General features: G+C 43.4%; 1 protein-coding gene across 10 annotated transcripts in view; it reads left to right on the forward strand.

Annotated features, from left to right (window-relative positions):
- The window catches only part of MTMR1 (myotubularin related protein 1), a 58714-nt gene extending 46121 nt beyond the window's left edge, over positions 1-12593 (forward strand). For 9 of the 10 annotated variants that reach the window (XM_014529764.1, XM_014529765.1, XM_005881950.2 and 6 more), the window contains 3 exons: positions 4315-4428; positions 5824-6000; positions 10210-12593. In XM_014529764.1, coding sequence (XP_014385250.1) covers positions 4315-4428; positions 5824-6000; positions 10210-10371 — 453 coding nt within the window. In that variant the 3' untranslated portion in view covers positions 10372-12593. The remainder of the gene's footprint in view (positions 1-4314; positions 4429-5823; positions 6001-10209) is intronic. The other variant, XM_014529766.1, reaches the window with a different exon arrangement.
- Positions 12594-13025: the final 432 nt, after the last annotated feature.

Here is a 13025-nt window from a genome sequence, read left to right on the forward strand (position 1 = left end):
ATCAATGATTTCTTATCATTGATGTTTCTATCTCTTTCTCCCTCTCTGAAATCAATAAAAATATATTTTAAAAAATTGAACACAAGAAATAATTCTGATGCTTCTGAAGGGATAAGCACCACTTCGTGGATGTGAAGTAGCTTATTCCTCCCAAATGTCTAGGTAAATGTGCGTCTGTTATTAACATCTTCAATCTGACTACCACTTGTCATGTTGATTAGTGCCTATTTTCATGTCTAATCTGCATCATTTTTGTACTGCTTGTTTTTAAGAAAGAAAATAAGGGGTTTGGATTAGAAAATTTCAGATGCCTTTCACAGCTCTAAGACTCTGTCCATGAAATGTGCATAATTATTTTTAAATGATATTGTTAGTGCATTAGATGTAGAAACATGAATGATTAGTCTTTATCTATCAATTAAGTCACAAGTGAATGGATGTAGCTTGTTAGAAAAGATGTGTTAATATAACAAGATTAACTTATTTTTAGGTTGTCTACTGCTAAATCAAGTAAGTTAATGCAGTATAAAGCTGTCAGAAAACTCAGAATAAAATAAACTAATCTCTGTGCACAAATTGATATAAAATGAACTAAGGGGAAAATTGAGGGATTCTTTAGAAAAGAGTCTCAAAGACATTCCACAACAGCCAGACTTTAACAAACTCTACCTTTTTGGATAAGTTTAAGTTGTTGTTATTTTTGCCCCTCAAGAAGTGCAGAATTTTATTATGGACTAGAGGCCCAATGCACAAAGATTCGTGCAAGAATGGGCCTTCCTTCCCCTGGCTGCCAGCACCGCCTTCGCTCTGGCCTGGAGCTGCCTTTCTGCCTTCCCACGCTGCCCAGAGGCCCTGAGCGGCTGGGGCGGTGGGGAACGCCTGCATCGTCGCCACTGCAATGACGCAAGCATCCTGCCCTGCCCCCGGCCACTTGGCGCCTGCATATGCAAATTAACCACCATCTTTGTTGGGTTAATTTGCATACTCCTGATTGGCTGGTGGGTGTCGCAAAGGTATGGTCAATTTGCATCTTTCTCTTTTATTAGTGTAGATTTCAGTGGAGTGTTTAACACCACACTTTTTATGTAAATGGTATAGTTTCCAGGAGAAGAGGCCAAAACAAATTATTGCTACTTACCCTCATGAAATGTTTTCTGAGTTGAATTTAATGCCACAATGCCCTTTGAATGAGAATAGCAGTTGAGGTGAGTAGGAGCCTTTGCATTCCAGTGTCTTGAGTGCTGATGGGCTTGGGCTGAGGGCTGCCCCATGTCACCTTCCATAACTGGTGCCCACTAGGCCAGAATAAGGCTCAGAGTCAGTGGTTTTAGAATGTACCTAACTGAGCTCCCAGATCCAGAATGCACGCTTAGGAATGAAGACTCATAAGATTCAAAAATCCTATATAATAAAAGTGTAATATGTAAATCGACCAAACAGCAGAACGACCGGTCGTTATGACAGGCATTGACCACCAGGGGGCAGACACTCAATGCAGGAGCTGCCCCCTGGAGGTCTGTGTGCTCGCTCCCACAGGGGGAGCACTGCTCAGCCAGAAGCCGGGCTCACGGCTGGCGAGCACAGTGGTGGTGGCCGGAGCCTCTCCCACCTCCACTGCAGGCAGGCGATAAGGAGCAAGGGGTCACGGACTGCTAGAGTGTGCAGGCCAGGCTGAGGGACTCCCCGCTCCAGTGCACGAATCTCATGCACCAGGCCTCTAGTATGTCAATAAAAGTCTTGCTGTCCTGTTAGTAAACATATTTTTAAATGTTTGAAAAGAAAATAGATTTTTCCATTCCTATCCTTGATTTAATAAAACTTCAATAAACACAAATGTTATATATTTGCTTAAAATTAAACTTCATGGTTCTAATAATTTGTGAATAGGGCATAACTAAGATGCATAGTAAAAGACTTGGAAAGTGGACATATTATACACTTGGCCTTTTAAAAGCCATTTGGAATGTGAGGCCATTGTCAAAGTTGTAAGGGGCAATCTTAAAGGCTCTGAGAGAAGATTAACCAGTAGCTATTTTTAACATGTCAGACAGATTTAGTTGATCATTAATTTAGATAATCTGAGAACAAGAATGCTAAAAGGAACAACCACCACAGCTCCTAGAAGTTACTGAATAAATGGTATTCTGATGGGGCTTCTTAGAACAGAATTGTGTGTTTCTATAAGAGCAATCCTTAAGATGGAGAGAAGCTGACCTTAATCCAAGGTAACTGAGAAGAATTGGTTAAATTGGAGAATGAAATATCCTGGTGAGGAAAATAATTTCAGTTGGAGTTTGGACAGTCCTGACTAAGCTAAAAAATAAACTTGTCTATCAGTGACCCTGGTTGTCATTCTAGAGATGACAGGATTAGTCATGATAGTGTGCCAATATCATTCTGAGTGGGGAATAGGTCTTTAAACTGACAAAAACATGCTGGGTAGTTCTATTTGGTTTTGCTCTAATTGGCTTTGTTTCATTCAGTAGATGATTAATATTTCACTATGTTTTTTTGTGTGTTTTTGCTGTTCTTTTTATAATTTTATTTTATTGGGGTGACATTAGTCAACATGAACATATAGGTTACATGTGTGGATTACTAATTTACAAAATCTGTATATAGAACCATGTCCCCACCACCCAAAGTCAGATATTCTTCTGTCACCTCATATTAGGACCCTTTTCTTCCCCCTCCCCCCTCCCTCTGACAACCACCACAGTGCTGTTTGTGTTCATAAGTTTCAGTTTTATATTCCACATACGAGTGAAATCATATAGTTCTTAGCTTTTTCTGTTTGACTTATTTCACTTCACATAATGTTTTCAGGGTCCATCCATGTTGTTGTAAATGATGCCGTTTCATCCTTTCTTATGGCCGTGTAGTACTCCATTGTGTATATATACCACATCTTCTTTATCTAGTCCTCTATTGTAGGTCACTTTGTTTTAAAATTAGAATTCTGGCACAGGGTAGTACCCCCCCCCCCAGTACATGCCTGTTACTAGAATCATTATCATTTCCAGATTGCCTTCTCGTGGCTACTAAATGCCAGCTACTGGTTAGAATCTCCTAGCAAAGGAAAAGTCTTTGTTTTAGAATTCTCCAAAATCTCATTAAGAATTAGCTAAAACAGCCCTAGCTGATTTGGCTCAGTGGATAGAGCATTGGCCTGGGGACTAAAATGTCCCAGGTTCAATTCTGGTTGAGGGCACACACACGTGCCCAGGTTGGGTTGCAGGCTCGATCCCCAGTTGGGGGCGTGCAGGAGGCAGTCAATCAATGATTCTCTCTCATCATTGATGTTTCTATCTCTTGCTCCCTCTCCCTTTTTCTCTGAAGTCAATAAAAATATATAGAAAAAAAATTAGCTAAAACAGTTGAGGTGATCATGTGATTTTCTTCCTCATTCTGTTAATATGGTGAATTTCACTAACTGATTTTTTGTAACATTATTGATTTTCAAATGTTAAACCAACCTTTCCTTCCTGAAATCAACCCCACATGTATTGCTACCCTTTTTATGTATTGCCAGGTTCAATTGCTTATATATTGGTGGCGGGGGTGTGTGTGCAAGGCGTTTTCTCCATGGGAAGGTTTTAAATTATGAGTTGTTTCTTTAATACATATAGACTTTCTATTTTTCCTTGAGTCACTTCTGATATATGCTGTGCCTGTAATCCCTCCCCTGCCTTCTCCATGGCCCAGAATGTACCTCTAGGTGGAAACCTGAGACAATAGTAGGGCTCACCTCCCTGTTTCCTTTCTCTTGGGGGTCACAGTCCCATGCTGTCTGTTGCTAATTTCTGAAAACAGATGTTTCATATATCTTGTCCAGCTTTCTAGTTATTTCTGACAGAAGAGTGAATATGAACTTCTACCATCATGGAGAAATGGGAGCTCCATGAGTTTTTGTGTTTTGTTTTGTTTTAGATTTTTAATTGATTTTTAGAGAGAGGGGAAGGTAGGGGGGGAGAGAATCATGGATGTGAAAATGCAATATTGATCAGCTACCTCCACACACCCCCTGCCCCCCAGGGGGTTGAGCCCACAACTCAGGAATGTGCTCTGACCAGGAATCAAACCAGCAACCCATTGGTGCATGGGAGGATGCCCAACCAACTGAGCCACACCAGCCAGGGCTCCATAAGCTTTTTAGGCATTGAAGGTACAATTTTTATTGCTTCCAGTTCAGCCAGATCTATAAGCTTGGACTTGAAACTGTAGATAGTTATGTGTCAGCTGTGTTTTCACAAAAATATTGTACCAATCTGTTTTAGACATTGAACTTTAACCTTATTTCCCTCTCCATTTAAGTTTCCTTCAGCGTTCGAATTTAATGAGCTATTCTTGATTACAATCTTGGATCACCTTTATAGCTGTCTCTTTGGGACTTTCTTGTGCAATTGTGAACAGCAGCGGTTCAAAGAGGTAAGTGCATTATATCCTGTCCATTGCTTTCCAAGTTGCTCAAGTGCCTTTCCCATTAAGTGCCACTGTAGAAGGGAGACTAAATGGAGAGGGACGTAGGTGTAGCCCCCCCCTTTTTTTTTTTTTGCTAAAATGTACTCTAAAAAAACAGCTCTCTTGAGATATAAATTCACCCTTTAAGTGTACAGTTCAGTGGTTTTTAGTATAATGAGTGTGCAACCATCACCATTTTTCATAAAATTTTTGTCACCTTCAAAAGAAATCCTATACCTATTAGCAATCACTTCCCATCAATGTGTAGCAAGGGTCCAATTTCATTCTTTTGCATGTGGTTATCTAGTTATCCCATCACCATTTGTTGAGAAGACCATCATCTTTCCCCTATTTTCTTGGCACTCTTATTGAAAGTCAGTTGACTGTAAATGTGAGGATTTGTTTCTGTATTCTTTTCTATTCCAATAATCCACATTTATATCCCTCCAATGCCACTACCACCTGTATTGATTACTGTATCTTTGTAATAAGTTTTCAAATTGGCAAATGTGAGACCTCCAAATTTGTTCTTTTTCAAAATTGTTTTGGCTATTCAGGGTCCCTTGAATTATGCTGGTGTTTCTCTTATAAAGTAATGAAAAGGTCCGAATTGAATTTTCTAAGTCTGGATAGCTTGTGAGGAAGTCAGCTGTCTTGGAAAGAGCAGAATGGTAGAAAATACTCTTGGCCTCATCATTTTCTTGTTTTTATTTTGTCACTGGGCTTGATCCATGTTTAATATTTACCTGCCCCACCAGGATATTCTCATTCAGATGAGCAGTGTAAATGATGACAGCATTTATAAACATGAGCAATGTAAATGATTATAACATTTCTAAACCATGTACCACAAAATCAGGTGGTGGGGAGATATAATTTAATGATATATTGACTTCTCTATATAAGGCTTCTCCAGCCTGCAACCCTGGTGTGTTTTGCACAAGAGAGCCATGGTTTCCCAATGAAAGGAATCTTATCTGTAAATTCTACCCACAGTCATTAATATTAAGAGTCAAAAAACAAACTGCAAACCAGAATTAAAAATGTATTTGCTATGGATGAGCCCCATCATTCCATGGCTGTTAGAAAGTTCTCATTCCGCCTTCACACAGACGCAGTTGCCAGATGTTAACTCAGCAATCCATTTTTCCAGGACAGTAATCAGTGTGTGTTTTTGTGTCATCCCTAGCATGAGGTGATGCATGACAGAGGGATAGGTGTGGGGCTTAGTAAATTGAATTCAAATAAAAATTTGAATCCAATTCATTTGTTATGCAAGTCCTTTTCTTTATGTAATACAAATTCTTAAGGATGTGAAGAAAAGGTGAATTTATTTCAATGTATTCCTTTTTTGTTTTTCAGGATATATATACGAAAACTATATCCTTATGGTCTTATATCAATAGTCAGCTCGATGAATTTTCTAATCCCTTCTTTGTGAATTATGAAAACCACGTCTTATATCCTGTTGCTAGTATGAGTCATTTGGAATTATGGGTAAACTATTACGTGCGATGGAATCCACGAATGAGGCCTCAGGTATCTTTTTGTTTTTCTTCTTTTCAAAAGAGTATGTCTTTCTGTTCAAGTAAAGATGGTATTTCAGAAATGGGTGCATGCCAGGTGTAAGCACATTATACTGAAGGCCCTCTGCCCTTGACTCTCAGGGTTCAACCCTTTGCAGTCATGTTCCAGCAGGCTCCTTTCACACACCAACCCAGATGCCATTTGCTGGGTTAGAGTTAAAAATCTTAGCACCTCTGTCTTATGCTGATGGTACATAGATGAAGTATTATTAGCTACCAAGTTTGACTCAGCTTTTACAGGAACTTGACTCAGAGGTGTTATGGGGGTAGCAGTACCAATTATGCAGGGTACCATATGGGGAGTCAGTGGAAGGGTATTTGAAAAATGCATCGTGGTTTGTTTCTAGATTCTAGTAGCACAGCAGAAAGGGGGCCTGTGCTGAGCCGCAGAACAGTGCCCCTTGAAGAAGGGGTAAAGTTTCCCTCTCCTGCCACACTTTTTCACTGATATTTTCTGAGATTAAAAAAATAGAGAACAGTGCACATCAAGGCCAGGTAGCCCGGCTGTGGTCACCCTTGGTCTTCAGGGGCTGAGTTTGAGCTGTGGTTCAGACACTACCAGTTAGGGTCCCTATGGTGCTCCCCCAAACCTCTGCTCTACACAGTCCTGCCCCACCCTCAATCTCCTCCACATGGGTGGCCAGGGCATGGTTGGTGCTAGGTGGGGAACATACTGATGGGAGGCAGCCCTCACCTCCGTGGACAGGCTTTCTGCTGAAGTTGTTTTTTAAAGTTAAATATTGTTAGGATTTCCTGGCAGTCCACCTGGAGTATGTTTCCAGGGCCTTGCTTAACATCATCGCTTCTGTTGGCCACAGATACACAAATCTGCCTTTCCTTTCTGCCCTCTTCCTTCTCAATTCTTCCCTCATTCAGTGTCTTCAGTCTCTCCAGGCACATTTCATCTCTGTCTTAATCTGCTAGAGCTGCCATAGCAAAGTACCACAGACTGGGTGGCTCACACAATAAAAATGTGTTGTCTCCCACATCTGGAGGCTAGAAGGACAAGATGAATGGTGTCAGCCGGGTTGGTTCTTTCTGAGGCCCATGAGGGAATGATCTGCTCCAGGCCTCTCTCCTTGTCTTGTAGATGGCCATCATCTTCCTTTTATGTGTGTTTGTGTTCAAATTTCCCCTTTTTATAAGAACAACAGTCATATTGGATTAGGGACAACTTTAATGATTTCACTTTGACTTGATCAACTCTATAAAAAACACTTCTCCAAATATAGTCACAACCTGTGGTATGGGGGTTAGAACTTCCACATATGAATGAGGGGATAGGATATGATTCCACCTATAACAATCCCAAGCCCCACTAACCTTGGGGAAGACCAAACTGTTCATTTCCCTTTTCAGTTGGCTTGGCACTTGAACTTCGAAGGTACTGTCACTTCACTAACCTTCCCACCCTACTGGAAAAGTCACTCACTGTAGACTTAGCTCCAGGTTCTGTTTGACAGGTGCAAATTGCTGCCCAAGGCACTGCTTTTCATCTCCTGACCAGCTCCCTTTTTCTCTCACACCACAGCCCAAGGTGCTCATCACTTGATTCTTCTTTTCCTGTGTCATTCCATCTGTTCCACGAAGCTTTAGCTACAGAAGCCCTTTCCACCTCTGGAACCTCTGAGTCAGCCATGCCACCCTCAAGACCTGAGGCCTGTTTGCCAGAACTCCATGATCAGGGCCCGCTCAGCCCAGTACTTGTCCTTCTGTCCAAGCAGGTCCTAGAACCAGGCCTCAGGTTCCGCTGCACCTGTGCCTCTGCCACCCCTCCTCCCAGGCTGATGGACTCCATGCCCCACAGGCTGCCGCTGAGTCACCCCCTACTCTGCCTCTCATGGTAGCAATAGCTGGTGGTCTCAGAACCTTCTTTAGAACCCTTCCCTTATTTGAAACTCCCCTCCATTTACTATATGAGGGCCCAGCTGCTGTTACCGTGTCTCATGCAGATTTCTAATGTGGTGCAAGGGACTACTAGCCGCTTCCTATGTTACAGCGCAGGGTAGCAAGGGAAGCACACATGTCCACACTGGTGTGAGGGGATCTCAGCACTAAGGCAGCCAGAGCACATTTCTACATACCAAACGGGTTCTGGGTTTAGTGTGTGCTTTGAGTAGCAAAAATGCTAACTTCTAAGAGTTGTAAAATATTTTCTTTATTGAAGAACATCTGAAGCTGGAGAGACACAGTCTCAACTCTTTACTCCATGAAAACAAATAGTATACACTTAGTATACATTGGTCATTGGTCAATGTTTTAAATACAGATTTTTTAAAAAATTTCACTTGTGGCCAGTAAGCCATTAGTAACTCATTTTAAATGTTCAGTAAAGTTTATCCCTGTACCAGCGAGCATCTGTCCTTAGCTCTGTGGCATCTGTGCAGAGTGCCATGATATCAGTTAGCAATCATCTGGCCTCCAGAAAGCTTCCTCACAAGCACAGTTCCAAAATCTGTTCTGCTTTCCTCTTTGGAGTGGCCTGCTCCTTGAGCCACTCATCCCCTAGTGGCCAAAGTCAGTCACACAAGGCCTCCTGGTGCAGCCAGTTATGGAAGGAAAGGCTGCCCCCAAGCAGCCAGGGCCAAATCCTATTTCTGGCGGTGATTGTCTCTGATGCCTGATGTGGGGCAAGGCCCTTAGCCTCACTGAGACCTTGTGGGTGTACAAGTGTAAAATGAATTCCTACCTTGATGGGTGGTAGGGCTGCGCCTTGTTGCTCCGTTCTTCCTCTGACCTGCCAAAGTCAGGAGTTTGTTCTCGGCCTCTTCCGTGCTGGTCACCAAGCCACTGTGCTATGATGGGGGCACCTGGCTGCCCTGTCTCTTTTTCATCTCACTTCCTTTCTTCTCTGGCTCGCTCACTCACATCTCTGTCCCGCTTTCATTTTCTGCCTGTCCCTCTCTTCCCCTCTCATCTCTGTCACCCCCTTGTCTCTGTTTCTCTCTTCCTCTTTCTCTCATGTCTCTGCCCCTCCCTCTCATCTGTCCCTTTCTCATCTGTTTCCCCCTTCTCTGATCTCTGACCCTCTCATCTGTCTTCCACCTTCCCTCTTTCTTCCAGTCAGGCTTGTCATCATTGGCTTCCCTAATGGGACAGTTCAGTCTTTGGTGGAGGTAAATGATGAAATAGACAGGCCTGGTAGGAATGGAGAGTCCAAAAGTGTCCCCCCACCCCCAGAGCATGTGCTATTTACACTGGTCCCTGTGGGCTGAAGCAAGCACGTGTGTGAAAAGGCTGGGGGAAGAGTACTCCAGGCAGAAGGGACAGCACATGCTTCCAATACCTGGAAGGTTCTGGAATGCTGGACCTGGTGAGAGGTGAGCAGGAGAGGCAGGCTGGGGTCAGACTACACAGGGCCTTGAGGACAAGGCCAGGCTGTTACCCTTAGGGTGGCACGAAGAAGCCATTGCAGTGGTTCTCAACCTTCCTAATGCCGCAATTTAATACAGTTCCTCATGTTGTGGTGACCTCCAACCATAAAATTATTTTCGTTGCTACTTCATAACTGTAATTTTGCTACTGTTATGAATCGTCATGTAAATATCTGATATGCAGGAAGTATTTTTATTGTTTGCAACCCACAGGTTGAGAACCGCTGCATTAGAGGGTGTTAAGTGGTTGTGCCTAGCTGTATGGAAGGAAGGAGGGAGGGAAGAGCCAGTGTCCCCAGGGGACTCCCCTCTGCTGGCACTGCCCTCTCCAGGGGCTTCTGCTAGCTCCTATTCCAATCAATGAAAATGAATAAAACTTCAAGTTGTAGAAAGTGCTGATTTAACAGAAGCATTTTTAGTCAGTAGAGCTATTTATAAAATTGTAAAAATTCAGAGGTAATGGAGGTATGTATGCGTGCGAGGGGCAGAAGCCAGTAGCATTTTACGACCAGTCAGTACCTGTGGCCTTGCCTGATGCGCAGGTTGAGGTTTCACCTGAGCCCGCTTGTGTCCTCTGGGAATTTGGCCAAGCTGGCAGGGGAGCACAGGGTGACAAAAGCATCCCCACGGGGTTAGCTGGAACATCTGGCTCCTGGGTAGAGAGTCCCTGTAGCTTGGCATGAGGACACATGGGCATCTTGGTTGTGAACTCATCCTGCAGTTAGAAGCATCTGCATGCTGAAAGTGCCCATGAGTGGCTAACGCAGCTGTGTCCTGCTTGCCCCCAGATGCCAATTCACCAAAATCTCAAGGAGCTGCTGGCTGTGAGGGCGGAGCTGCAGAAGAGGGTGGAGGACCTGCAGCGGGAGGTGGCCACTCGAGCCTCATCCCCATCTGAGCGGGGTTCCTCACCTTCCCACTCAGTCACACCCGTCCACACCTCAGTCTGATGCTGCAGAGACAGTAGTTCCGGTGAGTCCAGCCATCAAGGCCATCCTGCGGCTCCACTGCTTTCCCGGGTGACTCAGGCAAGGGTCCTGCGACCTGTTCCGGCTATAGATTGTGATCTTGTCTTTTAGGATTAGGCCCAGTGCCCTCCACATCTGGACAGCACTTCCAACCAGCGACCCTGTGTGTGGCTAGGTGCCAGCTCCCACTGTCGTCTATACTTTTTTGTTTTCTGAACATCCCATTTCCCTCCTGTTGGGTTTCTCAGGGGTGGCTGTCTGTCCCATTGACCCTGTGACCAGCCCAGGCGCTTGGGAGAAGCCATAATGAATGGAACATAGTGCTTAGGTTCAAGAAAGTCTCATACCATTTCTTTCCTTCATTAAAACAAACACCATTTACTTAGAGACCATGTTGCCAGCCCCGGGCTTCTTTCAGCTCCTTGCTACAACTTGACTGTTTTAAAGTTAACTATTTTGGGGGAAAAACAGACCATTGCCCTCTGTTCTAGAGTTCTTGCAAGGGGGCCCCTGTACCAATTACTGTTGTGTACATGTAAGGTATTTTTTAAAAAGAGAAATATGCATTTATTTTCCTATGTCCTTTTTTATGTTTATACTAGTCACCCCAGGAGGTATCTGCTAACTGGACTGTGAGAAATTCTTTTCAAAAACAGCTCATGATAACTTTTATGTGGTACATTTAAAACGCGACTTGAATACTGTTGTTTAAAAGGCATTGTGTTCTAGCCTCACCTGACTTTGGTACTTGCCTCCTGAGGTGGCCTAGGCCACTGATGGCAATAGCAGCAGTTTCCCTCGGGATGGCTTGGCAGAGGGGGAGGACTCTGGCAGCTCTGCGCTGGCCTCCCCGTGGGCTCCTTCACAGAGCTGTCCACAGCTCCTGGCCTGTCTGACCTTGCAGCCTCCTGCTTCTGAGTCCGCTCTCACCTGTTATCTGCCTGTCTGAAGATCTCTTTAATTCAGTTTATTCATATGACTTCATGTCAGTATTTTAAAGCAACCACTGAGCTGTGGCTTCAGTTGCCAAAAGCATAACACGCACTTCCCTGGGTTTTCTCATCTCAGAGCCAACCTTCTCCGGCCAGGCCTCTCCTCCCAGTTTTGAGCCTTCCCTCCTGACTTTGGGTTCTGGGACTCTGTCATTGTGGGCAGGAACTAATTTACCATCAGCTGGTCCATCCACTAGTGCTAGAGCTGAGTTCCTCTGTGTGGTGTTACAGAATCTTGTACCCGCCCCAGCAGGCCAAACCCTCCCCCTGCCCTGCCCATTTCTGCCAATCACTGGGACCCCCATCATTGCAGGAGTTAAGCTTGCCTTTGGAGTCAGGGAGCCTCAGAAGCCCATAGGGTTAGAGCTGAGTACAACTGCATTGGAATATCTAGTTTGTTTAATTAGTGGACGCCATGCACAGTCTTACATATTGACCTTATTTTTGAAAATATATTCTTAAAAAAGATTTTTTTACAAATAGTTAAGAGAATAGATGTTTTTTCAACTTGGAACTTTCTGATTCTTAAAGAAAATTATCTGGTACTTGTCAGGTATCAGAAGTACTTCTTCCAAGTAATTTGATTACCTAAAATGAATTCTCCATTTTTATCAGCTGGGGATTTGTTTCTAAATCATAGTTCAATTTATATTAGCTTTTGATTTATGCTCCCAACATATCTGAAAGCTTATTTACAAATGGATAAACTGGATTATTCATTGATACACTGTTTTCTTCCTAAATGGAGACATTCCCTTTTTTTGTTCCCTAGAAATATCCTTTAATCCCCAGCTGCACTAAGACTATTAAACTTGGTGGGGACTGGATGAGGCTTCTGACAGAACCAGAGCAGCAGAGAGGGCTTATTCTTGCCCAGGTCACCTAGCTTGGTGCTGGGCAGGGTGGGGGCCTAGGCTGGGCTGTCGCACCCTCCTCTGCATGTGGGGCCCTAGGAGGAGCCCTCAAAACTCCCATTCGATTTGAAAGCAGCAATTGAGATCATTCTCCTTTATATGTTCCTAGCACAAAACTATTTCTAAAATAATTTGAAGTATAGTTTTGTTACCTAAGCAGTTCTTTTTTTCAGTTTTATTTAAGTGTACTAGAATGTAAAACCTTTACGGTGCAGATTTTTAAAAACTGGTACAGTATCGTATTTGCCTCACCTGATGCACTATATTACAATCTGTAATTAAAATGATAATATCTTTGCTCTGTGGTTTCTTTTTTTTAAGTGTTTTGGTAGATTTCCCCCCCCCCCCCCCTTGGGGGAAATTAGTAATGGTAAACATTCAATCCATGTTATTTTATTATGTGCCTTTAAATAATTGAATTCATTTACTAAATCATAAATGCAATTTATCTTAAGTCTTCAGTGTTTTGGCTGAAATGGGTAAGTACTGTGATTTAAAAATCTGAAATGCCTCTTGACCTTAACCTTGAAAAAATGTTAAGGACACAGGAAAGGACTGGAGACACCTGAGAACCAGGTGCAGCTCTGAGGAGGCAGAGCTGTCTTTCCAGGCCATGAGTCCTGGAGCCTAAAACTGGGTGCACTTCTGAGAAGCCCCAGAGTCCCCACCCCAAGTCTACATAAGGAATGCTGGCCTTCTGGTGGGCTGGAAGGGCTTGGATGAAACCATG

This window comes from Myotis brandtii, unplaced genomic scaffold, assembly GCF_000412655.1.
Source record: "Myotis brandtii unplaced genomic scaffold, ASM41265v1 scaffold695, whole genome shotgun sequence".
Taxonomy (NCBI): domain Eukaryota; kingdom Metazoa; phylum Chordata; class Mammalia; order Chiroptera; family Vespertilionidae; genus Myotis; species Myotis brandtii.